Source organism: Gorilla gorilla, chromosome 7 (genome assembly GCF_029281585.2).
Source record: "Gorilla gorilla gorilla isolate KB3781 chromosome 7, NHGRI_mGorGor1-v2.1_pri, whole genome shotgun sequence".
Classification (NCBI taxonomy): domain Eukaryota; kingdom Metazoa; phylum Chordata; class Mammalia; order Primates; family Hominidae; genus Gorilla; species Gorilla gorilla.
The window spans coordinates 137847085-137873423 of NC_073231.2; the positions used below are offsets into that span (position 1 = coordinate 137847085).

A 26339-nucleotide genomic window follows, 5' to 3' on the forward strand; every position below is an offset into this window, starting at 1 on the left:
GCCAACCTTGGGATATTTTCATGCCATGAAAGTCAGCAAACACTGAGCTCTTTAGAAGTTCTGCTTTCCTGTCTGAGGAGAGGGAGAAAAGGAGATATCCTCTCACTACCTGATGTATGGGGGTTGAGAACCACAGATGTGATAGGAACCACAGATGTGACAGGAACCAAAGAGTTTGTGTCCCCATAGAATATTAAGGGCAGTTCTGGTAGAACATTGCCTTTTGCCAGGTACACCATAAAAGCTCAATAACTATTGGGTGGGTGAGTGGATACGTGGATGGATGAATGGCATTTAATTTTTTTTAATCACCATAATATTAAACTGCCTGTGTCAGAATGGGCACCTGCATCCCTGGAACTTCTAAGCACTGAGATAAACCCTATTTTTAAAAAATGAAGTCTAGGACCCAGGACTGGGTGATCAGTGATTTCTCGTGGTGGTGGCTGTGACACAGGGCCACTCTCTTAGGCTGCCAAGTGTATTTTTTTAGGGCACACACCAGAAAAGCTGCCATCTCAGTCCTCGGCATTGGTGGGTTATTGGTGGCCCACGGGTAATCTCATAAGGCTGAAAAATATGCTCTCTCCTGTCTTTTTTTTTAAGAAAAGAGAAGTAGCTTTCAGTGATTAGGAAGTTGAGGTATTTTTTCCTCCATTGTCTCCATCTCACTTTTATAATGTACTCATGAGACAGTATCTAAACATGTCTTAAAAGCAAAACAATCAGAGCATGTTGATTGGAGTATTTATTGAGCTTCCACAGTGCACTAAAGGAGCATGGAGGTACCATGGTCTGCCTTCTCCAAGTGTACATTGGCTTGTGAGGTGACCACAGGTGATGAGGCATGGGCAGGGCTCACGGCCTCTGTTCCCTCCCGGCCTCTGGGTTAAAGGAAGGGAAGAAGGCTCCAAGGGACAGAGGTGGCTGAGAGATAAAGAGCTGAAGGTGGAGCAGGAGCCACGCTACTGAGGGTGTTAGCCATTTTCTCTGGGCATCTATCTTCCATGAAGGGGCCCGATCCCCAAGGGACCCAGTGACTTCCGCAGAAACCTCTTGGCTCTGCTGAGGTCCTCCTGTGGAGGGTCCTCCTCGCTGTCCTCCTCAGAGCTGGAGCCCAGGGTGGGGGCTGCGGGCACAGGGTGCAGGCTGTCTTCACAGGCTGCTGGCTGCCCAGGGCACCCGAGTCTGCTTGGGGACTTGAGGCTTTGGTTAAAGGAGGCAGAGGTCATGCACTCAGCTGCCGTCTGGTCACAGGCACAGAGCAACTTCTCACACAGGCTTTGGCCCCCACCTTAGAAGGAAAGAGCAGAGTAGAAGCCATGAGACCTCTGAGGATGGCACTGGGAGGCCCCCACGGCCCTGGCCATCCCTCAGCCCTTCTCCTTCCTCCCCATCTTCCACACACCTTCAGGGTATCCACCTTATATGGCTGGTAATTTTCCAACTTTCTCCTCCTGCTGGGAATGATCCCTCTGCCAGGAATGCTCTCAATGCTCTCAACTAGTGTCTGTCAAGACTAGGCTGGCTTCCCCTCCTCCAGAAAGTTTGCCTGAGCTGCCAGGCTAAGGGAAGTGTCTTTCCTGTGGGCTCCCATGGAATCCCACTTCGTGTTTTTTTCTATCACTGCAGGTTATGTGTTAATCACATTGTACAGTCATTGTCTGTTTATGTATCCATTTTTTACTCCTGGTGTTACAGTAGGTAGATAGGTAGATATGAGCAGGGCAGGATAGGGCCCCAAAGAATATCAGGCAACTGTCAGGTGACTGTCAGGCAATTGTAAGGCAGCTGGCAACAGGGATGAGAAAATTTCCTAACAGGAGATACCTTGAGCTAGTGGGCAACTTCCCAATAAAAACTTAAAATGGCAAGTTTGACCTTCCTCTGGGGACATGTCCAGGCATGCACAGTAAGGGCAAAATTGGCAGCATTTGACCCATCTATTCCCTTCTTCTGAGGGTGCTAGACCAGTAAGGGGAAATTGCCCTAAGAGAGTATGCACAAAACTTCAACCAGCAAAGGGTGCCTGTGACCCTTCCTAGATACTGGCAAGTCATTGTGCATGCAGTGATTAGCTAACAGCCTGCCCAGGGGGAGGGATGAAAGGAAGAGATTGAGGGAAAAAGACAGAAAATAGCAAATCTGTAAGAGCCCTGAGCCAACCATCAGGCAGGACACTCAAATCTTTCAAGTTGCCTGCTTGGCCCCTTCCAAGTGTACTTTACTTTGCTTCAGTAAACTCTTGTTTCTGCCTTAGATGTACTTCTGTCTCTTGGCTGAATTCTTTCTCCCAAGAAGAGATTCGGATCAAGGACTGCAGAGCCTGTCTGGATTTGCTGCCGGTAACACTGCTGGACAGAGAACCTTGCTGACAGAGCAGAGTCCAAGCACCTAACTCAAACCTTGAAAAATATTTCCCAAGTTAGTGCTAAGGAAATATGTGTTAGATTTGATGGTTACTTCTTCCTTCTCTGGGCCAGAATTTCCCTATTCATCATTCATATTACCAGATAAAATATAGATGATCAGTTAAATTTGAATTTCAGTTAATACGTTTGAATATACTTCCATTTAGGACATACTTATACAAAAAAAAGTTCATTGATTATCTGAAATTCAAATTTAACTGGGCATCATGTATTTTTATTTGCTAGATCTGGCAAACCAACCCTATTTTTTTCAATGTATGAGTTGCATGCAGTGGGAGTGGTGTGACTCAAATGAAATAATATCTTTGAAGGTTCTACACATACATAAGCTTTCTACAAATATTATCCTTGTTATCTGTGGTTTTCAATGAAGCTAAGGGATTTTTTTGGCATCTAATCCTACTTTGAAATGTTCATCAACCAGATTTTTTCCTATCATATACCACAGAGGCCTTCCAAGCCTCCTAACTTGGTCTCCACATCAGCCCCAGACATGCCAGTTGCATTTCAGCAGCAGGAAGTGACAAGAAGAGGAGGAAAATGTACCAAGTGTGAGAGCACAGTGGAGACATGAAGAGGTCCTGTTCCCCAGAGCCACTCTGTCCTTCCTCCCTGCATTTATCTTATGATAGCACAGGCCAGGATTTGAGATGCTCTCATATCTCATCAACTAATACCTGGCATCTGGTACAGGAGGCTATCCTTAAATCTCACAGAGGGTCAGAACTGGTTTACTGAAGCTGTGAATCAGTTCAATCTTCAGATGCAGTGTTCCTGGATTCTGTGATATTGGAGGAAGGGAGAGCAAGGCTTCAGCCCAGCAGGTGAGACCTCCTGGCATGATTGCATCATGTGACAACTCATGGGCTCTAAACCCTCCCCTGGCTCCTCATCCCCTATAGGAAAAAATGGAAATGCTTCAGTCTTGCAAATGGGTTTCTTGGGCTCATGATCTGGCACCTGTCTGTCTCCTCAACCTCACCTTGCACTACAACCAGGCCTCCCACTTCCACTTTCTGTTCCAGCAATACAGAACCACAGCTCAGTTGTCCCTACACTGCCCAGCATTCCCCAGACACCACCATTTTTCCCTTTTCCCTTTGCTTGGAATATCCATGCCCAGTATGGCCATCTGGGAATGTGGTAAATCTCATCTCACACCTCTCTTGAATTTTCCCAAATTATCCTGTTCTCATTGCTATACTGTAGACTCAAGTGCCTTTACCCACATTCCCAGGGCCCCTGTGCTAACTGTTAGTACATACTACATGAGATTAGAATAGTTAGTTGCTTGCCTACATCTCTTCCGTCCAAGCTGTGAGCAATTTGAGGCAAGGATCATGAAAGTTCATTGTTTTCCTGGTTCCTGGTGAAGGTTTGTTGGTTAAGTGGATAATAGAATGAACGAATGAATGAGTGAATGAATGAGAGAGTGATATGTAAACACAAAGCTCCTGGGATGTGACAGACATACCTGATCGTACAAGGCAAGATAATATGGCAGTCCATGCACTGTGCTGAGGTTGTGTAGAGGAAGAAGAAGGGATGGAAGGTCCAGCCAGTGGGCTGCCCCAGACGAAAATGAAAATGAGAACAAACTCTTATAGGGCCTCTGTGAAATTCTAGGGCAAGTGTTTCCTTTTAAACTGCAAAGCATAAGGAAAATGCATCCACCAATATGAATGAGGAAATGGAGCTGGAGAATGCAGATAAAGTCAATTCTACAGCAAGTCTCCATTTGCTATCAGGGGCATGCTCATGGGGATTGCAGTTTTCAGAGTGGTCCCTGCCTGAGGCCCTGAAGGGATACAGAGGAGCCTCTGGTTTCTACCATAGAGAGGAGTGGAGCTGCAGGAACACCTCGCTCTTCAGCCAGGGCCAGTCCCCCATTTTAAAATAGTATTCCTCAAATCTTCCTTGGGAAAAGGACTCTTTCTTAGAAAAAGAAAAAATTTACTTGGAAACTCACTGGTGTGGTGAAGAATCAGCTTTAGTTCTGAAATGATATGGTTTTACAATTCAAATCTCAGTTCTCCCACTTATTTCTAACTGTGTGATCTTGGGCCTCAGTTGCCTTATCTGCTAAATGGGAAGAATAATAGTGCTACCTCGTGATACTGTTTTGAGGATTAATTCTGTTAACACACATTAAGAGCTGAGAATCAGTAAGCTTGGGCTATTTACGTTAGTCCCAGCCTGCTCGTCACCGGCCCTGTGACTTAGGCAGCTCACCCCCTTGACAGTGAATCTCCTCATCAGTGGAAGAGGTATGATAATACATGCCTCAACATTAAGAAGAGTATTGGTCGGGCACGGTAGCTCGTGCCTGTAATCATAGCACTTTGGGAGGCCAAGGCGGGCAGATCACAAGGTCAGGAGATAGAGACCATTCTGGCCAACACGGTGAAACCCCGTCTCTACTAAAAATACAAAAATTAGCTGGACATGGTGGCACATGACTGTAATCCCAGCTACTCGGGAGGCTGAGGGAGGAGAATCGCTGGAATCAGGGAGTTAGAGGTTGCAGTGAGCCAAGATTGTACCGCTGTACTCCAGCCTGGTGGCCGAGTGAAACGCCATCAAGAAAGAAAGAAAGAAAAGAAAGAAAGGAAGAAAGAAAGAAAAAGAAAGAAAGAAAAAGAAAGAAAGAAAGAAAGAAAGAAAGAAAGAAAGAAAGAAAGAAAGAAAGAAAGAAAGAAAGGAAGGAAGAAAGGAAGGAAGAAAGGAAGAGAGAGAGAGAGAAAGAAAGGAAGAAAGGAAAGAGAGAAAGAAAGGAAGGAAGGAAGAAAGGAAGAGAGAGAGAAAGAAAGAGGAAGAAAGAAGAAGGAAAGAAAGAAAGAAAAGAAAGAAAGAAAGAAAGAAAGAGAGAAAGAAAAAGAAAAAGAAAGAAAGACAAAGGAAGAAAGAAAGAAAGAGAAAGAAAGAAAAGGAAAGAAGGAAAGAGGAAGGAAGGAAGGAAGGGAAGGAAGGAAAAGAAAGAAAGAAGAAAAGAGTATTAAGTCACAGTTAAGTGCTTGGGAAAGCATCCACAAGTCTGAGCTACAGTCACGATGCTGACCTCAATGAAATAATAACTCAATGTGCAACCAACAGCACTTACACTTGGGCGTATGATCCACACACACCACCGGTGACCAAGGAAGCCTCTCAAGCAGGCAGCCCAGCCTTCTCACTTGCTCTAGGCAGCAGTGATGAGACAAGCAGCACCTAAGAACAAGGAAAACCCTTTACTTCTCAGAGCTCCTGGCTTCCCTAGGAACCCCCTCAAGCACAGCCTGCTTCTCCCACATACCCTATAGTAGTGAGGGAAGCCAGTGCCTCCTTTCCAGTGCACACAGGGCTGACTCATATACACACCAAGGGCCGTCACGTATGGTTATTCGGGTTGTATACTGCACAAAGGCCACGTCTAAGGTGGCATCACTTATATTGTATGCATCTTATTATTAAAAAACATTATTTTTGATTTTTATTGTAACTGTTCATGGCAAAGATAGGTTATTTACATATTTATTTAAACGATTTTCTAACAGATGGAAATAGAGTCTTAAGGAAGGGGTACCCTTTTAAATTTATGCAAAGGTACCATGTGGGCTAGCAGTAACCTTACTCCCTCCAATCTTTGACACAGAGGAGTTAATCTCACATCCACAGTGCACTGTCATTTGTCCCTAGCCTTAAAAAAGAGCAGAGTAACCATCCTGAGCATAAATAAAGAACTGCATCTAGAAAAGTGTCCAGCATAGATCAGGACCTCGTAAATACATGAAAATGAGTCAATGTCTTCTTTGTATATCCACCCATCTTGGCTGATACGGCCTCACAATATCCAGTGTCCCCCCTTGCCAGGTGGACATCCTTAAGAAACTTATGATGACTTCAGCCAATAGGGAGCTACAGTTGCTCCCCAAATACTCCCTTTTCAGCTTTTCCCTTTCTTTTAATAACTCTCACTTTGTCTGGGAGGCCACAGCTCCAGCAGGGATAAGTCATAGGCTCTTGTGGCTTTTTTATTGCACCTCTTCTCAACCAATTATCTGCTTATTAACTTTTCCACATTGCTAGCAATCAGAGGAACAATCCCCCTTGTATGCTCACATAGCCACTGGCTAGAGTTCAGCGTCTACCTCCTTCAGCTATTAGCACAAAAGAGACACACAATCTTGTGTGTGTATTTGGCAGGGATGGGTGGGGATGGATACTTGATATAATGCTTAAAATCTAAAGTCAGTGAGTGAATCAGAAATCATATATAAATCAAAATACTCATAAAATCACTGAAATTGTCCATCATGTACAGTATATGTGGTCTTGAAAATAAATTCTTATAAAAAAATTATATCAGTTTGACTAACTTTTCCTTAGTGAAGAGCTTTCTCCTGTTGGCCTCAAGTTTTTCAATTTCTTTCTACAGATATGAAGTAGCCATATCATAACTTACCTGCCCAACTGGTCAAATTTTATATTTTTGTGAAATGTGGTCAGTTATCAGGAAACACCTTCAAAATCATCCCCACTTTTTCCCAAGAGGTTCAGCAGAATACAGAAACTGCTACTGGCTGTTTCTATCTGTTGCCTTGTCTCATTGAGGGCTATGTACTCAAAAACCTTGACACTATTTAAATTGTCCTCTGTCATGAAGAGCAGCAGGCATGCGGTTGAACCTCAGAATGTAAACATGCTTATGACTGCACAGTGTGACATCACCTTTGCTAGAGTGAAAACTTCTTTAGGGTCCACTGGTGGGAGGTAAGTTTTGAAGGCTGACTATGCAGCAGAGCCTGGATTTCCTTCACTGAAAATCTCAGAGGTGGATGATGAAGCCGGGATGGCTGACAGGTAGAGGCAGGGGAAAGAAAGTGGATGGGTAAAAAACACAGCCACCCACACATCAAACCTGCAGCTGACATGCTCCATATTCCTGCCATTACTGTGTCCTTTGTGTTAGCTATGACAAGCTTTGTCTTTTTGTGTTTCTAAAATTCATCGATAGCTGCTGATTTTGCTTTGGCAACCATACCATCCGAGAAGGACATGTGCCTTTTGAATGCAGGTCTCTCCATTGGCCGTGGACAGGGGCTGTCCCCATGTGCAGTCTTTAAACTTGATCAACGCTACTTTGAGAAAATTCCTCAAACTCAGGTTGAGTGCTCCATGGTTTCTTCTGTTTACCCTACTGTATTTATTATATTGGGTAGTACTTTTGTTTAATTGTCCATCTCTTTCACCAAATAAGCTTCCATTGGGCAAAAATAGTTTGTTTTATGTTGCTTTGTGAAGGTTGAATCATTGTTATATCTCTACCACCTGGCATAGTGGCTGGCACAGAGCAAAAGCTCAAGCGGTATGGGTTTGATGCATATTTAAACGAACGAATACATTAATGAGTGCATGAGGTCAATGAAAATTCTTTCAAGAGTGGTACACATGAAAATTACGGTTATATTTAAAAGGTGTTGAGAAAAGTTATACTTAAAAGGCTAATTTTAATGTGGCCTTCTGCAGGAAAAACCAAGTGGAGACCTCAATTCTACATGTTGGTTATTGCAAATTAGGTGGACTTGGGGTCATTTGAAGGGTATTTGCAGATTGGCCCTCTTGGGGTAGCTGGGCAGTATTTGTCAAAGTACTGAAAGGGCTCTAGGCCCCCAGATCAAAAGATGTGGATCTTTCTGGCTCTGCCTTTTCCAAGGTGAATGACCTCAAACAAGTCAGTCCCTGAGCCTCAGCTGCTCACTAGGAAAGTGGGCCTATAATGCTGTAGAGCCACCTAAGTGAGCTACTGTGTGCACCAAGCTTTTAGTGAGGCCCAAGTTTCAGCCTGGTGTCCAGGAGGGCTGTCACCACCCTCTGGTGCAGACAGCATCAGCATTACTACACCAGAGCTGTCACCGCTGGCTCTCCATACCTGTCCAGGTCATCCCTTGGCTCGCCTCTTCCTTCTTGTCCACAGTAACAGCCATAAGACTCAAATTCCTCTGGGCACCGGGATGTCAGACAAAAGAGCATCTCTCCAAGCTGTGGCATCACCTGCATGTTGTCCCCACTTCCCAGGTGCAGGAAGGTGAATCTATCACAGGCTGAAAGGAACAGGAATTGTCAGGAGAGCAAGGACTGTCGGGGCAGCCGTCGCAAGAGGAAGGCCATGTGAGCTTCCGGGTTGTATGTGGACAACCCTAGGCATGCAAAGGAACCCCATGTCTTACTCCTTGGCTCGCCATTCTTCTGGGAAAGCTGTTATGGCTCATCCCCTGCTTGGGATGCATTGTCTTTCGGAGAGCAAGTCTTTTCTCCCTAGGCTTCTAATGCTCTATAAGACTCCTTATTAAATCCCCTTAAGGGATGGAGACTTGTCAGGACCCAAGATGCTGTTTGGGGCCACGTCTTATTACTGAGTAGACCTGGCATCCTGGGAGCATCCCAGCTGAACTCTCATGCTTTCTGGTCGCATCAGGTTGGCACACCTGGCTGGGCTTGCCTTTCTCTCCTCTGCCTCTCCGTCTCCCCACTCCCCTCTCTTTCTCTGTCTCTATTTCTCTTCCTTCTATCCTTCCTCCTCTGTCCACAAATCTCAAATGCAGCTTTCTCCATAGCTCTGCTTTGGACACCATGGAAGGCACACCCAGATACTAACAAAGCCCCTCCTCTGTATGCCCAACAGGCTGTGGCCTCCTTGCAGGTGGAGGGGCTTTTTTAAGGCATCAGAGGGAGGAGAGACAAAGGGGGAAGATGATCAAAACCTAAGTGCTTCATGCTTTCCAATAAAGCACGGTGTGGACGAAGCCAAGCTCTTTCCCTCTGGGCCAGTAAAAGTGGTGGCAGCACAAGGTCAGGGGCTCAGAAGACTGTGGCTCCTCCCCCCAGGCTCAGCCTCCCAGTGGCTGAGTGGCTACAGGCAGCTTACATCTCCTCTGAGCCTCAAGGTGCTCATGCAGTCAGGGGGATGATGTCTTCTAGTCACACCACCATGAGAAGGTCACAGTGTGAAAAGGTGGCCTACGTTGATTGTTCACAGCCTCACCAAAAGATCCCAGCGGTGGAGAGGACAGACACTGCTTCTGCTCACCTTTTTCAGTGGTCTCCTCAGGACCATTTTCAACAGATGACACTGCCAGCCCCAGAGATTTAATGCCAGCAGGGACAAGGGTTACAACTTTAGCTGTAACGCTTGTTGCAACTATCTCTGCAGATCCTGAAAATGAAAAACTTCATGATTCGGATTCAAAAAGTGGCTCAAGGAGAGATTTGCAGATGGACATATGAAAGCCAAATGCAAGCAGATAGAACAACATAGTGTTAGGTGAATGTTCCTCAAACTGGGTTTGCAGATGTCCAAGCAGAGTCTTAGGGATCCATGAATTCTACATGAGAATTTCCATATTTTCTATGATAACCTTAACAGTGTCGGGAGCCTGTGCTAGACCACCTGGATGACATCCCAGGGATGAGGACTGCTGAGGCTCCCAGGCTTGTGTTTGTGTCATGTTTAGTATCACATGCCTGCCCAGTGAAGGGGCATTATGGCGCTCACAGCAAGTGAAGAGGTAAAGAAACTGGTGGAGAAATTAAGGCGACTCATGATACACAGCAAGGTAGGCAAGCAAAACAACCCCTGGAAGCCCTTATTTCCTTTTTCAAGTGCAGTAACAGCTTCTCTTTATTTACAGAATCCAGTGCAAGTTCCTTCCTGTGGTCTGCAAGGATTGCCTGTGACCTGGTCCTACCTTCCTCGCCATCACATCTCTTACCACCTGCCTGGCACTCTCTCTGGATCCCCCTTTGCTCTGATGTGTCAGTCTCACCTGCCCTCTTAGCTGGAGGCAGCAAAGTCTCCCATGCACAGGCCAAATCTCCAGCCTTCCCGGTACAGGGAAAGAGAACAGCAGCAGGCTCAGCCCCACCAATCTGCTGACCCAGGCTCAGTTCCTGGAGTATTGGGTAAGGTCTGGCATATTTGTGCCCGCTGGATTGCAGTCTTTCCCCAAATCCACCATATTGGTTTGCTTCGTGCATCTGGTCATCTACTTCCTCTTACTCAACCCCAGTTCCTATGAGACTAAAGCCCTGTTGTAATCTCAGTCTCCTAGGTTTAGCATCCTGCCCAGTTCTCCAATCCCACAAATAGAAGCAAGTTATCTAATTTCTTTCTATCATGTTCTCCACTGCTGGAAACTCACCTAGTCAGTGTAGTAGAGTAGAAAGAGTTCACGAGTTAGTGTTAAAGAAATCTGAGTTTGAGTTTTAGCTTAGCTATGTACTAGATACATAACCCTGGGCAAATCACTTCACCTCTCTAAATCTTAATTTCTCCATTTGTAAAATTATATTAATAATACCTCTTTTGGTGTTTGAATAATCCTTCTAGTTAAATGCCTAGCAATTAGGAAATAGTCAGTAGTAGCTATCAGAATTGCTCAGTGAATGAGAAAATAGCCATACATCTAATCCAGGATTAAGACTCTCCAGCTAGAACGTTCTACAAGCCAAAGGAGATCCCAGAGCCCAGTGTCTGCTCTCTGCTGAGTCTGAATAGCCAGTAGCCCTCACCTCCTGAGGAAGAACTTTCTGAACTATTGGTGCTAATCTAATTTGAGATCTCCTCACTCTCTTTAGATCAGGGTGTTTGGTGTTAATCACCCTCCCTGGACCAGCTGCCACATTTGGGGAATAAATGCTTCCGATTCTTGCCCCTGTCACCTCCCATGCTGACAAGGTCACAGTGCATTTCATTTGGAACCCAGCTGATGTCATAAACATGTCAAGGACAAAGGACATAAATGTGTCATGAACATAGGCAGGTGGAGCCCAGTAGGCTTACCTGGAGGGGACGTAGCCCTAGCAGCTCCCACTCCTTCCTGATCTTGGCCTGCTTCTGTTCCCCAAAGAAGAGAGACAGCATGAGCATCCACCCCAGCCTGTCCCACCTGGGTTTCCAGAGGCTCTTCCCACCCACTGCACACAGGCAGCCATGTGCTCTTCACTCTGCCCCTGGCTGACTTCCCACCATGAGATTTCCTAAGCGAGCTGGTGAGACCAGGGCTGCTGCTGAGCCAAAGGGAACCCCCCAGAAAAAGGCTTGCTGGCAAATGCAGCCACAGCTTGTCAGGCTGGAAGCAAGTGAGTTTGTGCAAATACTTTGGGAATAACAGCTTCTTTAGAATTCGGAGAAAAACTAAAAGAAAAGTACATTTTGGAACAGAGGAGCATTGCAGTACAGAGACAGCAGAATTGCGTGGTTGAAGTTGTTTGCTATGTGACTCCAGGAAAACCACTGAGCCTCAGTTTCTCTGTAAACCGAATTTGTTGTTATTGTTATTTGACAGTTATTAAGCTCCTACTACATGGTAGGTATGGCAGCAAGGGCTTCTTTTACTAACTTACCACAACCCCTTGAGTTGGTTCTATGCTCACCCTCATTCAGAGATGAGAAAGGAGACACACAGAAAAGTTAGGTCCCTTTTCCAAGGTCACAGAGCTAGGAGGCGGCTGCAAACCCAGGCAGCCTGGTTGAAGTTGGTATGCTTAACCACTAGGCAGACTATTTCACTTCTGGCTGTGCCACACGAAAAAATGTTAGAGATGGTGACTACAAAGTTCTTTGGAAAGACAGAAACTACCTTAAGTTTAATGTATTCAAAAATCAAGACTATGCTAGTGTTCTATGAAAACCAGGCTTTGAAATTGACTGATATAGACACAAATGCTCCATGAAAGAGGGAGATTCTGGACCATTCTAAACTGGGGCAGATTGTTCTATTCAAAAGCAAAACCTATAGACTCAGAACGAAAGGACTATCAAGCTGAACTACCCTGGGCAAATGACTCTACTTCTCAGAGCTTCTTGTTTGTCTGTAAAATGAGGATAGGCCTCCAAGGACCAGGGAAGACTAATTCAGAGGATGTTTGTAAGGGGCTTGGGAATGATATGCTGGCACATCGGAGGCCCTCAACAAGATCACTGCTCGTTAACCAAAGAACCCATTTACTTACTTATTCATTCTAAGTAATTGGCAAATAATTATCATTGATTTATGCTTATTAATAAAGGATCCATAGTTATTTACAAAAGCAGAGTAAATGGTTAGGTTAACTCTGCTGATGAAATTTTGGCCTAGATATTTTTAGGGAAGACAGTGTTCTCTATGAGCCACTATTTTATAAAGGAAAGAAATAGTCTTACAGCCTAAAGTCTGGGCTTGGAGAACAGCCCAAGTTACTTGCTGAGTGACTTGCAACTTTTATTCTTCCTGAGCCTCAGTTTCCTACATATTCTGTAAAATGGGTATAATAATATTTATTTCAGGTTCCATTAAGAAGTGGTCACAGGACTGAGCACAGATTTTTAGATATTTGAAATATTTCTCCACTGGATTCCAGGCTGTCCTTTTCCAAATTCCCCTCTGCTTACTTTTCTTGGAGAGAGTGATCAGTCTGTCAGCCTCAGTCTGTGCAGCCACTGTGAAAAGAAATCACCCAGTTTTAATGATCGGTTCAGCTAGGTGCCAAAGCCAAACAGGGGAAACAGATTTGGGGGCTGAGGATGTAAGAGAGGAGGCTTAGGGTAATCTGATCAGGGCATATGGCTGCACAGTGGTGTTCACCAAGGTCTCAATTCAGTAGGAAAGGGGCCAGACTAGAGCCAGGCCTGTGTTTAGGCACAAAGACCGGCAAATGCCATCTTCAGGGGTGAAGGGCCATTATTTCCCTGAGGTTTGGAACAGGTCCCTGTGGGAAGGAAGCTTAAGAGAGAGTTTAGGAGGAAAAAGTCTCTAATAGCAGCTTTGCCACTCAGGTCTGTGACAATTCATCTCTGAATCTCAATCACCTGTCTTAAAATGGAGGCTGTAGCAATTATTCCATAGGGGTGTATAAGCATTAAATTAGATCATGTATTTTAAGCAAGCTGCCCAGTATCCAGCCTACGATTTGCTAGTGTGTGCTGTTTTTTATAGCCACACCTGGGAGAAGATACTGATCTAGAATCTCCCCATGCTGGCTCTCATTTAATCCTTATGGCACTCTAAAGGATAGGTGTAATCATCCCCTTTCAGGGATTAGTGAATGATAGACTAGCTCTCAGCCTGTTTCGTAAATAAAGTCTTATTGGAACACAGCCACTTGCATTAATTTAGGGGTTGTCTGTGCTGCTTTTATGCTACAGTAGCAGAGCTCAGCAACTGTGACAGAGACCCTGTGGCTCACAAAGCCTAAAATATTAACTGAGATAGTTTGGATATGTGTCCGCACCCAAATCTCATGTTGAAATGTAATCCCCAGTGTTGGAGATGGGGCCTGGTGGGAGGTGATTGGATCATGGGGGTGGATTTCGCATGAATAGTTTCACACCATCCCTTTGCTGCTGTTCTTGTGATAGTGAGTTCTTGTGAGATCTGGTTGTTTAAACGTGTATAGCCCCTCCCCACTCTCATTGTGTGTCTTTGGGTTCCACACTAGCCCCTTTTGGCTCACCTTCTCCTGAAAGGGCTGTCAGGCTGGCGTCTGTGGGCTCCACAGGAACCACTGGAAAAAGAGAGTTCCCAATAGCAGTGACTCATGCAACACAGTGTCAAAACCAAGCACAGGGTCTCAAAGGAGAACAGGCTGGTTGCTGGCCCAAGGGAGGAAAGGGGCTGAGAAAGGGGTTGCTTAGAAGAGCTGTTCATCCTGTCTTAGGAGTCACTTGCCCCTGTTACTCTTCCCAGAGCATGGAGTGCTCTGCAAGATCCCAGCTCAGGAGGGAGCACAGCCACAGCTGGGTTCAGGTTCAGATCCTGGCTGAAGGCAACAAAAGAACTGAAAACCCCAAAGATATCCCAGCTTGAGGAGACCTCCGTTCCAAAGGGAGGCAGGGGGTGTTGAGGATAAAAACAGTGCTGGACTCAGAAGATACATAGAGATATGACATGCACATATGCACACACCCATACACATGCACTCACACACTCATGTACACACATGCACACCCCCACACATGCCCATGCACACATCCATACACACTCATGCATGCACACACACACCTGCTTTCTCTTTAACAAACACCAAACCCTGCATGACTAGTTCTGGGAGAGAGACTCCAACTCCAGGAGAAGGATGCCCTGCCAAGGTGTACCTTGGACTTCTCATCCCCAGATGCCTAAAGGTGTTGGGACTGAGAGATCATGGAAACTGGTGAACAAGGAGTGGCAGGCATAAACCTGACTCCCATTTTTGGCAAGATCTATATTTTAGATTAGGAATCATCACTTGCTTAGTTCAGTGAACAGTTATTAAGCACCTACCCTGTTCTGAAAATAAACATGCGAAAAGCAGCCTCCCCATCAAAAAGCCTCTGTTGGACCCAGGCTGCCCCTTTTGCTGCAGGCTCTGGAGAATGCATGGAGAAAGGGGAGGAAGGGAGAGGAGGAGGTAGTGGGTCTGCTCCTGGGAGGCTGTGGCAGCCAGGAGCTTACTTAGTTAGGAGAGACTTCACTCCACCTGAGCACTACGTCTTGTCCCAGTCACACTACATACCAGGGCTCTGACTACAGAGTGAGAAAGGGGAGAGAATGAACTTGGGGTCTATATCCACACTGGATTAAATTCACACCTGTCCACACAGCATGGGGCTGAGTTTGCACTGGGGCCATTTGATGTTGGGCATTTGAATTGGGTTTATCAGAAGTAACACATCTCCTAGCCAGGGAAGGCAGGACCACTTCCAGTGTCACAGTCACTCCAGCTCCAGTGAGGCAGGCCTGGTGGAGGAGGTGTATCCACCGGCTCCCATCAGCATCTGGGCCCTTGTGGTTCAAGAGCCAGCAACCCTGGGAGGCCTTACCTCTGGGCAGAAGTGTTGTCAACTCTTCCTTGATGGTTGTCTCTGAAAAGAAAACACTTTGGAAAGTCTGTTGAGAGCAGTGGGTTTGAGGGAGGGTTTGAAGATGCTGGACTTGGCATCTAGAGACATGCAGCAATAATTGATCCCAAACCAGCTGCTGTCCAGATCCTCAGCCCCACGGCTGATGCAGCCAGGTTCTTCCTACCTGGAGTCTGAGCCAGGCAGAAGGAGGTGTCCAGAAGGTTCAGGGAAGAGTTGAGGCTGGATTGAGCCAAGCACTCTATGGCAGCCTTATCACAGGTACACAGCAGGTGCTCACAGTTGTCCTTGGACTCTGCACACAGCAAGAGCATAGCCAATTGGAAAGATCTCAGCTGGAATCCCAAGAGGTAATGCAAGCTCCAAGACTGAGATCCTCATCTCTCCTGCCAAAAAACCCACTCCCCTTGCAATCTCCATCTCATTCATGTCAGCTCTTATCTCTTTAGGGGTGTAGACCCAAACGAGGTCCATACCCACTCCTCTTCTCTCACACTTGCACCCAGGGCAGCACTATTGGCTCCACTTTCAACATGGAGTCTGACCACATCTCCACACCTCCACTGTACCACACTGGGCTGAGGCCCTCTTGTCTCATGCCTGGTCATGGTAGTGTCCTCCTAACTATGCCCCCAGCTTCTACCCTGCTGCTCAGTCTACTCTCATCCAGGAGTCAGAACAATCCTTTAGAAATTCAGGTCCAACCATGCCTTTATTCTGTTCAGAACGTCCCAGCGTCTTCCCACCTCAACCTACAAGTCTCACTGTCACCTAGGAAATGTCACATGATTGCTCCCCCCACCCACAACCCCTATTCCTTCTCAGGCCACATCCTCTTCCACTCCCTCCTCATCAACCCATTTGTGTCTCACTGCTCCCTTATTTCTCAACCACAACAGTCATCTCAAGCCTCAGGGCCAGTCCATGAGCTGTTCCTCTGTCTGCTTTGCTCTTCTCCCATATATCTGCAAGGATGGCTTCCTGCCCATTCTTTAAGTCATCCTCAACTCTCATCATCTCAGGGAGGCTTTTCTTGACCTTCCCATTTAAAGAGAACCCCCCCTTTCCCTCCACAGGCCTTTCCCCTGATTCATTTTCCTCCACAGCTCTTGTCCCTCTCTAACATACTATACAATTTGTTTTGGATAGCTTCAGTGTCTGACAATGGTGAGGACATTCCAGAAGGTCAGGCTATCCCCAACACAGAAGATTGTCTTGCATTGGTGTAGGTACACAATACATATATGTTGGATGGATGAATGAATCATGTTTTCTGGGTTCACTGTGCCTCCCACCTAGTGGTTCACACCCACCTCCTCCCCTCAATTCCTCCTTGATGCTCCATGCTCCAGCCAGTCCATGTTATATAGACTTGAGTGTTAGTCAGATCAGGGTTCAAACCCTGGCTTTGCCCCTTTGCAGCTGTGTGGCTTTGGGCAAGTTATTTAAGCTACAAACAATGACCTCTTTCTAAATAGGGTTGTAAGGAAGATCAGAGTTTCTGTGTATAAGCCTACAGCACATAATAAACACACATAAAGTATGGCTGTAATATAGGAACCCCTACATGCTGTGTTCTGTCTTCCCTCCATGCCTTTGCGTATTCTACCTCCGCCAGGGTTGCCTAGAGACATGAAATAAAATTCCTGGAGTCACATAGCAAATAAAGTGGGAACTGAGATTTGAACCTATGTGTTTCTGATTCTTACTGGCAACCACCACCGCAAGCCTTATTCACATATCGCGACTTCCACCTCCACGTCCATCTCTGAGTTCTTAACACATGTTGGTCCCTGTGCTAACCATTTCACAAGCATTGTGTAATTTGATTTTCACAACTAATCTCTGAAGTAGGTTTCTCCTCCCCTTTTTGAGGGTCAGAGGAGTTAAATAACTCTGCAATGTTACACAATGTGTAAGTAGCAAACAATTTGCCCTTCCCAAGGTCTCAGTGTTGTACAAGTATAAAATTGTAAATCAGATAACTTGCTGATCAGCTAATATTTCAACTCAAAAACATTTATTGTGCATTTACTCTGTGAAAGATACAGATGCCATTGATCCAGCCCTCGTGGGGCTCTAAGTGCTGCCAATGATGCTGCCAGTGGTGACGATGATGTGAGAGGATCACAATGCCCTCAGCCTGGTCCAGGCTTGGGATCCCTGGACTGTCATTTCTGGGCCCAGGCCCCTGGGACACCTGGAGATGCTTACCACATATGATCTTCTTGCCGACACAATCGACCTCTGTGCTAAGTTTGGCAGGGTCTTGGAGACAGTCCATCTCAGCAGCCTCCTCATAGCACCTGCGGTGCTGGAAGCAGCAGCTGTAGGAAGGCCGAGAGGAGGCAGGGTGAGAGTGTGGGTTAGAGGGAGGGAGGGCAGGCAGCTCATGATCTTTCTGTGTCTCTGGATGGATCCTGGCAGTGGTCTATTTTAAATATTCAGTGCACTAAAATGAAGTTTTGCATAACAGACATAACATAGGATCTTAATAACTTCTGAGAGTGAGAGCTGATCACAGATGACATTGCCATGTAAAGATGAGTCACCCAACTAGTAGGTAGTGGAATTAAACCCTCTCCTGAGTCCCAAGTCCAGGGGCTTTTCCGTATTTGTGCTCTTGCCAAGGTATCAACCAGGCCTCCCATGAGCTCACTTTTTTTGGTCTTGCTCACCTGTGGAACTCACTTACCTGTCAGATTCATCCACAGGCAACCCTTCCATCTCAAACCTGCAGGTGCAACCATAGTCTTCAAAGTCTCGGGGGCAGAGACCAGCCACACACTTCATACCATTGACAAACTGGATCAGCACAGGGAAATTGGTGAAGACAGCCTGCAGCCAGGTGAAGTGGGGGCCCAGGCAATCTGTGGGGGTGGGGGGCAGGGCCTGATGAGCACTGGGAACTAGGACTAGGAGGGCGTCCCTGTCCCCTGGACTTCCTATACCTCAGGCTGATGGTGCCTTATCAACCTAGTAAGCACCTACTCTGTAATAAGACTGTTTTAGACTAAGCCATCATCCCTGCTGGTTTTCTACCTAACAACCATTTAAACCTTCTTCCTTACTGACAAAACTAGAAAGTTCTTAAGGAAGGTGAGCCTTCTACCTAAGTTCCTGAGGGTATTTCATAATCACTCTCAGCTGGTCATGGTAATCCCATGTTACCAACTGATTGGTCTATGGCTGTGCATGTGACCCAGATTTGGCCAAAAAACCTTAAGGCAAAGTCTTTAAGTGTCTTCTGAGAAACATTTCTTTTCTTTTCTAGCAATGAATAAAGGCAAGTAGGAAGATCCTTTAGATCTACACCTTTTCTCTACCTTGAATGTGGATGAGGATGTGCTAGCTGGAGCTGCAGCAACCACATTATAATCAGGAGGCCCCAAGTCTAAAGTCGAAAAACCAATATGCTCAGGGTAGCAGTGGAGCAAGATAGACAGAGGCTGCTGGGTCTTTGATACCTGTGTTGAACTACCACATGCATATTGGTGCCTTCACACCACTTGAGATAATGAAATGTCTTTATTCTTGTTGTTATTTTTTTTAAAAAATCAACTTCTATTATAGATTAAAGGGTACACAGGCAGGTTTGTCACATGGGTAAATTGATACCGAGGCTCGGGGTCCCAACAATCCCCTCACCCAGGCAGCAAGCGCAGTACCCAACCGGGGTTTTTTCAGCCTATGACCGCCTCCCTCCCTCCCTGACTAGTGGTCCCAGCGTCTATTGTTCCCGTCTTTATGTTCACGTGTATTTAATGCTTAGCTCCCATTTATAAGTGAAAATAGGTGGTATTTGTATTTCCGTTCTTGCATTAAGTCACTTAGGATAATGGCCCCAAACTCCCTCCATGCTAAATGCAAATCCAAACCGCAATGAGACACCATCTCACACCAGTCAAAATGGTGATTATTAAAAAATCAAAAAACAACAGATGGCGAGGCTGCAAAGAAAAGGGATTGCTTATACACTGGTTGGTGGGAATACAAACTAGTTCAGCTACTGTGAAAAGCAATTTGGAGATTTCTCAAATAACCTAAAATAGAACTACTATTTGACCCAGGAATTCCGCTACTGGAATTTTCCCAAAGGAAAATAATTCATTCTGTCAAAAAGACACATGCATCTGTATGTTCATTGCAGCACCATTCACAATAGCAAAGACATGGAATCAACCTAGGTTCTCATCAACAGCGGATTGGATAAAGAAAATGTGGTACAAATATCTTTATTATTTGAGTCACTATTAGTTCACTGAATGGATCCCAAATGATATGGTGATGACACTATAAAACTATAAGCCAGTATGGGAAGCAATGTGGTACAGATATTCACAACTTTTGAGCATCCATTAGGTGTCAGAAGCTGCACTGGGTGCTTTCACTAGCACAGTAATTCAGCCTGGCGGAGTGTGTAATGCATTGGAAAGCATTTGCTTTCTCTGTTGTCACATAGGCCTCCTGTTAACCCTGCAAGGCAGATGTTTTCTGTCACTGCCAATTCATAGTAAATAAACTTGCTTTACATTTCACAGTAAAGAAACCGAAGGCCAAACACATGCCTAAGGCATCAACCAGGGATAATGATTTGCCCTAAAGTATACAGCAAACAAAATTGGCAAGAAAACCATATCAACAGTTTCCAACTCTAAATCTCGCATTCTCCTCCCCATTCTCTACCTTTCTGACTAGAGGATCCTTGAGTGCTGCATGGGTTACCCCTCACTACTGATTTAACATGCACAGGGTCACAAGACGGAGCTTAAGGGCATCAGGAGTAGTTTGTGAGGACCAGTTCCACCTCATACTATTCACCTCATTCAAACTTCCTTTCCCATGTTTTGTACCCACAAGGCCTAATCAGAAAAATAAAGACAGAATTCTATGCTGATTGAAAAAGCAACACTAAGCTTTATGCATGCGTGTATTTATGTAAATATGCATTTTCATTCAGAAACTTACAAGGCACCTGCACTTAGTTATACAAACAGCTTAAGCACAGCCTTATGCCCAGCATGGCCCGACCCAAAAGTAATTCTGAGTGTCTTTGTTCATGTCAATCATATTATAGTCTCTTTTTTTGGTACTTTTAGTAGTTGATGATAGGAACCATCATAGTGTCCTGATAGTCACATAATAGATTTTCAGTTGATAAATGGGATCCTTGACACACTTTGACATTCTTAAACTTTATGTTTACTAGTCAGGGAAGAAAAATAAAACTACTTTGGTGTACAGGACTAAGCTCTAGATTCCAAGGAGAGCTCCTCCCTTCTAGCTGGGTGGTCTTGGGCAAGTCACTCAACTCCCTTAGGTTGAGTTTCCTTTTCTATAAAATGGGGATACCATTCCCTTCCTGGAGAGTTGTGAGTCAGGACTAATGAAGTAAGGAATAGGAAGGCACATGGTAGCTCAGTGGCTCACCCTGCAATAAAAGACACCACTACTCTGTCGGAACTTGAGTCTCCTTGTTGGGAGGTAGCTGTGGAGGCCATGGGAGCTCCGAGGGTTGAGACCAAGGCCCTTGCAATTTCCTTAGATTTGTCCACACATGCCCTGACCTCTGGTGGATAAAAGCAATTTTAGACTTAACTTACCAAAAATTTCAGCCACACTTTCCACATTTGTAAACATCCCACTGAAGAATGTGATATCTAAGTGTAAGAAAGAAAACAAATGAGAGTCTTGGTTTTTCCTTTTTTTCACCTCCCTGTCCACCCTCTAGGTAAAGTGTACATAAAACCTTTCTTCATTCTCCAAAGACACAATTGACCTTGGGCTAAGCTAGCTTTCTACTAACACAGGTTACCATGGAAACCTGATAGAGATGAAATGTGAATTCCATTACTGGGTAGCATTGCACAATGGTACAAATGACCCCTGGGTGGTAAGGTATATCTGGACTGGCAGGAATTATGGGTGAACTATAAATACCTGGTAGGAAATCATCATCTTGGGTCTCATTCAGTGTGATGACTCTTATAAACGGTCATCCTACTGGGTGTCCTAGAAATTATACCCACGAGGTCATTACTAGAGATACTGATTCCTATGGAGAATGAAGCTTCTAAGCTGGGGCTGGTCATACAGCTGCTCCACATAAGTCCCATTCTCTTGTACCTGAGTTGTTTGTTATCTGGGATCCCCAGGACTGCTGTGTAGATTGCTGTGAGGGCTACTCTTGCTGAAGAGGAGTGGCTGCCATGGCCTGCTGGCATGCTGTGTTCCTTAGCTTTGATTCTTCTAAATGCCAAGTGTGGCCTGTGAGTCTTAATGTCTAATTAAAGAAGGCCTCCTGGTGGGCATTGCACTTCCTCTAGAAGTTATGCCATTTGGAGAGAGGCCACTTGTCATTTGCATCTGAATGGGACTGATTACTTTGCAAGTATGGACTCATGCATGAATAATTTGGTTGACCCAACTCACTCCTCTGAAAGGTTGGAAATGAATGCTTGATTCAGGGCTGACATCACCAGCGAATTCACTATGCATTATGGTCTTCAGCCATGCCCACCTTCAGGGACTCACCTGAGAAGTGCTTATAAACTATCGCTGAGAAAATTTTCGCTTCCCTGGGAAACAAATAGGGATCCTCCTTTTTTACAACCAGAGCAAGCAATATATCATTTATCCCTCTTGGTCTTGCCTTCTTGGAAGCTCAGAGCTCATTCTGAAGCTAAGATACAATTAATATATAACCTTCACGTCAGCCCATTTCCTGCCTTCTCCTGGTTTCCCTTTTCAGCTGACCTTTGTCTTTGACAGAAATTTTTAGACTTTGTCTCAGTTGTGAGAAAAAGGTTGGGCCAGACACCAGGGGAGATTGTTGGGGAGATGCTTTTGAGTCCCACTTCAATCCCTTTACTTACAAATGCCACAGCAGTGAGTGGCTCTAGGGTGTATTCAGAAGGGATCATTTTCTCTGCCAATATCCTAGACAACTTTCTACTCTGCTCCTAAGAAAAGTTCTAAGAATCCTTACTGATATTGTTTGGGAGTCCTGGAGGCAGCTCCTGTGGAAGATGTGGAGTGTCCAGAGGATGGCCCCCTATAAATAAGGAAGAGAAAGTAGGGTAAGCACAAACACTGATACAATTCACTTGCTGGACTAAGGCCAGAAGGCGACAGCCAGACAAACAATGGGAATTCACATAAATTCAGTTCCATGCATATTTCCTAGAGCCTGCTATGCACTAGATTTAGGAGGTAGTTCCTGAAGGAAATAAGGGGATGGCTGGGGTAGCCCTGATGTCTTATATTGGTAAGCCTTAACAGTGGCATTCTGGTTGGGGATGGAGAGGTTGGGAGACTTATCTTGAAGCCATCTTTGTGTATGAAGCATCCTGTTTTATTTAGATTGCAGGTTTGTTTTGGACTTTCTTGACATAAAGCATTGGTGGAAAGAGGCAAATACATGAAAAATACCCCAACCCCCAAGGAGTTTATATAATAATAGAGGATAAGGGTTTTCCCCAGACTATCAGCATCAGAATCACCTGGGATGCAGACTCCGTAAACATTCTGATTCCTATGCTCTCACTCAAGTTTGATTCAGCCAGTCTGGACTGGGACTCAGAAAGAAGCAATTTTAGCAAGCTCCCCAACTAGTTTTGAAGCTGATGGTCTCGAAACCTCGCCTTGAGAAATGTTACTTAATGGTGTAATAACAATAGTGTCCTAGTACTACCAGTACCCAAATACAACCACCACCTTCAGCCAAGACTTCATCATGCTGGGGGTGTGAAGATGCAGCCTGGGCTAATGGGACAAATATATGGGAGTTGGAATCCCAGGTTCAACACAGATTTGCTCTCTAAAAGTTCAGAGAGCTTATAGACTTGTTCCTGCTCATATTTTTCTTTCCCCAGCAATATAAAGCTTGTAAGTAGTTGGAAATGATCAAAAGGGTTTTGTCTTTCTTCGTCAGGTGAAGAGTTATGGAGTCAGCACTGTCCATCTGACACTGTGTAGAAGCCCCATCAATCTGAAAGTCACAAAGGGCCATCCTTCACAGAAGCATGTTAGACTAAATCTGTTCAGGAAGATGCCCCCAGGTGGTGTCTAAGTTGGCCTTGCTTGGCTTAGAGCAGGTTTCTCAGCTTCACATTATTGACATTTTGGGTTGTGAAATTTTCTGTTGCTAGGGATTGTCCTGTGCATTGATATTTAGCAAGATTGTTCTACGTTGTATATTTAGCAAGATCCCTGGCCACAGATACCAGCAGGAAACACTTCCATACACACTTTCTTCTGATAAAACTCATTCCCTTGGAGTTTCCACAATGCATAACTGAGAGAGTCACTGAGGCTCGCCAAGTCCTTCCTAGTGGAGACAAAACCACCACTGGTGAGAGGAATAACAACAGTGGGTGCTTGTCCTTGCTACCAGTACCAGGACTGGCACTACCAATATACCATCCCACAAGGTTCCTCAAACTTCAGTCACTAGCATATTGCCTCTACTATTACTTATTAATGCGTATTTTTAAGTCAGCTCACTTTTTTTTATTAAAGGAGAATTTGATTTACTTTTCAATTATAAAAAAGTTTGTTTCATCTGGGAGTTACAGTGAGTCTAAATTTGTATGCACATAATAACATTTCTTAATGCAACATTTTAAGCCAACTCACTTTTTTGTTGTTTTATTACAGGATAATTTTATTTACTGTCCAATTGTAAAAAGTTTGTTTCATCTGGGAGTTCCAGCGACTCTAAGTTTGTATGCACATAATAGCATGATCCAAAATATATAAAGCTAAATTTGACATAATTGAAAAGACTATTTTAAATCTGTCAGTGGGAGATTTTAAAAAAATAAGCCACATTGCTTCCAAAAAGGTAAGTATTTTTACTTTTAAAGGAAACTTTTATTTGTAAATGGGAAACTATGGTAAAGTGCTGACTGGAATGAAAAAAAATAAGTTATAAAAATTGTAAAACAGTAAACATTTAAAAATTAGAATTATAAAATGGTCATCTATGCATTACCCACTATCATCAATGTACCCTGCTATGGTTTGAATGTATGTATTCCTCCAAAATTTATATCTTCATACTTAAACCTCAAGGTGATGGTATTAGAAATCAGGGCCTTTGGGAGGTGATTAGGTCTTGAGGCTTTGCATTCATACATGAGATTAGCATCCTTCTAAAAAGGCTGGAGGGAAATAGCTAGGCCCATTTGCCCTTCCGCACTTCTTTCATTTGAGGACATAGCACTCATCCCTTCTGTCATGTGAAGATAAAACGAGAAGGCCCTCACCAGACACTGAATCATCTGGTGCCTCGATCTGAGACTTTCCTGCCTCCAAAACTGTTAGAAGTGAAATTCTGTTCTTTATAAATTACCCAGTCTGTGGGATTTTGTTATAACAGCATGGACAGACTAAGCTAAATTTGACAGAATTGAAAAGAAAAACTTTCAAATATGTCAGTGGGAAAAATTGTTTTAAATGAGCCACCTCACTTTAAAAGGGGTAAATATATTTTTCTTTTAAAGCAAGCTTTTATTCATAAATGGAAAACCATTGTAAAGGCCCAGGACCCAGGATCCACAGAAGGAACTGAGAGCAATTCGGGATGGGTGGAGTATGGAGACTAAGGCAGTCATGGTCCCAGCTGCACTAACCCACCGTGGTCCCCCAAATACACCGCACATTTTCACAGTATTAAGTCCTCGCTTTTGCCTCTTTCCCATCTTTCCTGACTGAAAAACCCTTGTCCTCTAATGACCCTATGCAACTTTTACCAAAACCCCCTACACCCTTAGCCACACTCTGCACCTTAGCTGTTTTTCTATCAGCGTCAATAACTATCATCAAGGGAATGGACAGAATGACTGGGGTCCTTGTCTTTTGATCTGGAAAGTCTTAAGGTGACTCTTTTGTCCCCACTCCCCCCTGTTTTACAGGTAAAATATCAGAGGTTTAGAGGGGTGGCACCTGCCACGGCCACAGAGCACAGCAGGAAAGGGAATAAGGATCAGTGTTTGGCCAACTTCGTCACAAGGGATGGCTGGGGCACAGTCTACAAGAGGGCAGCTGCAACCCCCCATGACTCATCTCACCAAAGGGCCTGCCTGCAGGGGGCCTGAGGCTGAGGCACCCACAGGGTGTGTGGGTTGGGAGCCTGCTCTTCCACCTGCTAAAGGTGTCTGTGTCCCCAGAGGTAATTCCATGATGAATTTGCTCCCCAAGATAATTCCATGGTGAAACGATGAGGTTGACGATGAAGGTAATGTCCAACAATGCAACCCATGTGTTAATGAAGAGGGGAAAGGGAACAGTGAACATAAGAAGCTGTTAATGATAATAGTAACAAATAACTGGCTTAACCTTTAAGCACCTGTAGCATGCCTTCTGATGTTATTTCCTTCTACCTTTACAACACTTTTTTGTGTCAATGTTATCAAGTCTTGCAGACCTATGTTTGTCTCCTACCACTCCAGTACTCCAAACCTTCTGTGATTCTCTAAGATCTCCAGCTTCTTAATGAGTAATCAAGGCTCTTGGGGAAGCAGCCCAGCCTAGTGATCATGGCTGGAAAAAGATCTAGTCCAACTAGGTACCTGCCCGAGGATCTCACGCAATTCAAAATTTGCATCCTTTATGTTTTCACAGTGGATAAGTGCAGAGTAAAGAGCTCCAGGTCAGGGTGTATGAATGCATAACGGTTATTGTTTAGAAGGATATTAGGGAGCAGGAAGGAGTGTTGATCTTATAGCCATGATATCTCCCACCCTTTCATTCTCTGAAGATGTAAAAGTGTGTCTGCTTTAAAGCAGCTTTTTGTTCTCTCAGAACATGGATAGTATTTTGTAAAATGCTCGCAATTAATAGCCTGACATACCTGAGGACTGACAGCCCTTTCCATATAATTTTTAGCTATATAACCTTCTTCACACCTTCCATTCCCAAGTTATTGGTTTGAGGTTGCATTTCTCAGCTTGAGCTCAAGCCAAACCACTTAATGAACAATTACCTGTTGCCATGGCCGTATGACATGGCTGTAATGTATCACAGATGATAACGTCTTCAGCTGCCAT

At 44.7% G+C, this 26339-nt stretch overlaps 1 protein-coding gene across 1 annotated transcript; it reads right to left on the bottom strand.

The window, feature by feature from the left end:
• Positions 1–737: 737 nt before the first annotated feature.
• Positions 738–26339, bottom strand: OC90 (otoconin 90). The gene is made up of 14 exons (XM_055348238.2): positions 26276–26339; positions 22277–22342; positions 20892–20948; positions 17984–18158; positions 17503–17615; positions 15455–15583; positions 15250–15291; positions 13902–13952; positions 12841–12888; positions 11251–11304; positions 9499–9624; positions 8341–8512; positions 5533–5639; positions 738–1294 (listed from the first exon to the last, which is right to left on the bottom strand). Exons 1-14 carry the CDS (start codon positions 26337–26339, stop codon positions 999–1001), a joined length of 1500 nt encoding a protein of 499 aa, XP_055204213.1. The 3' UTR covers positions 738–998.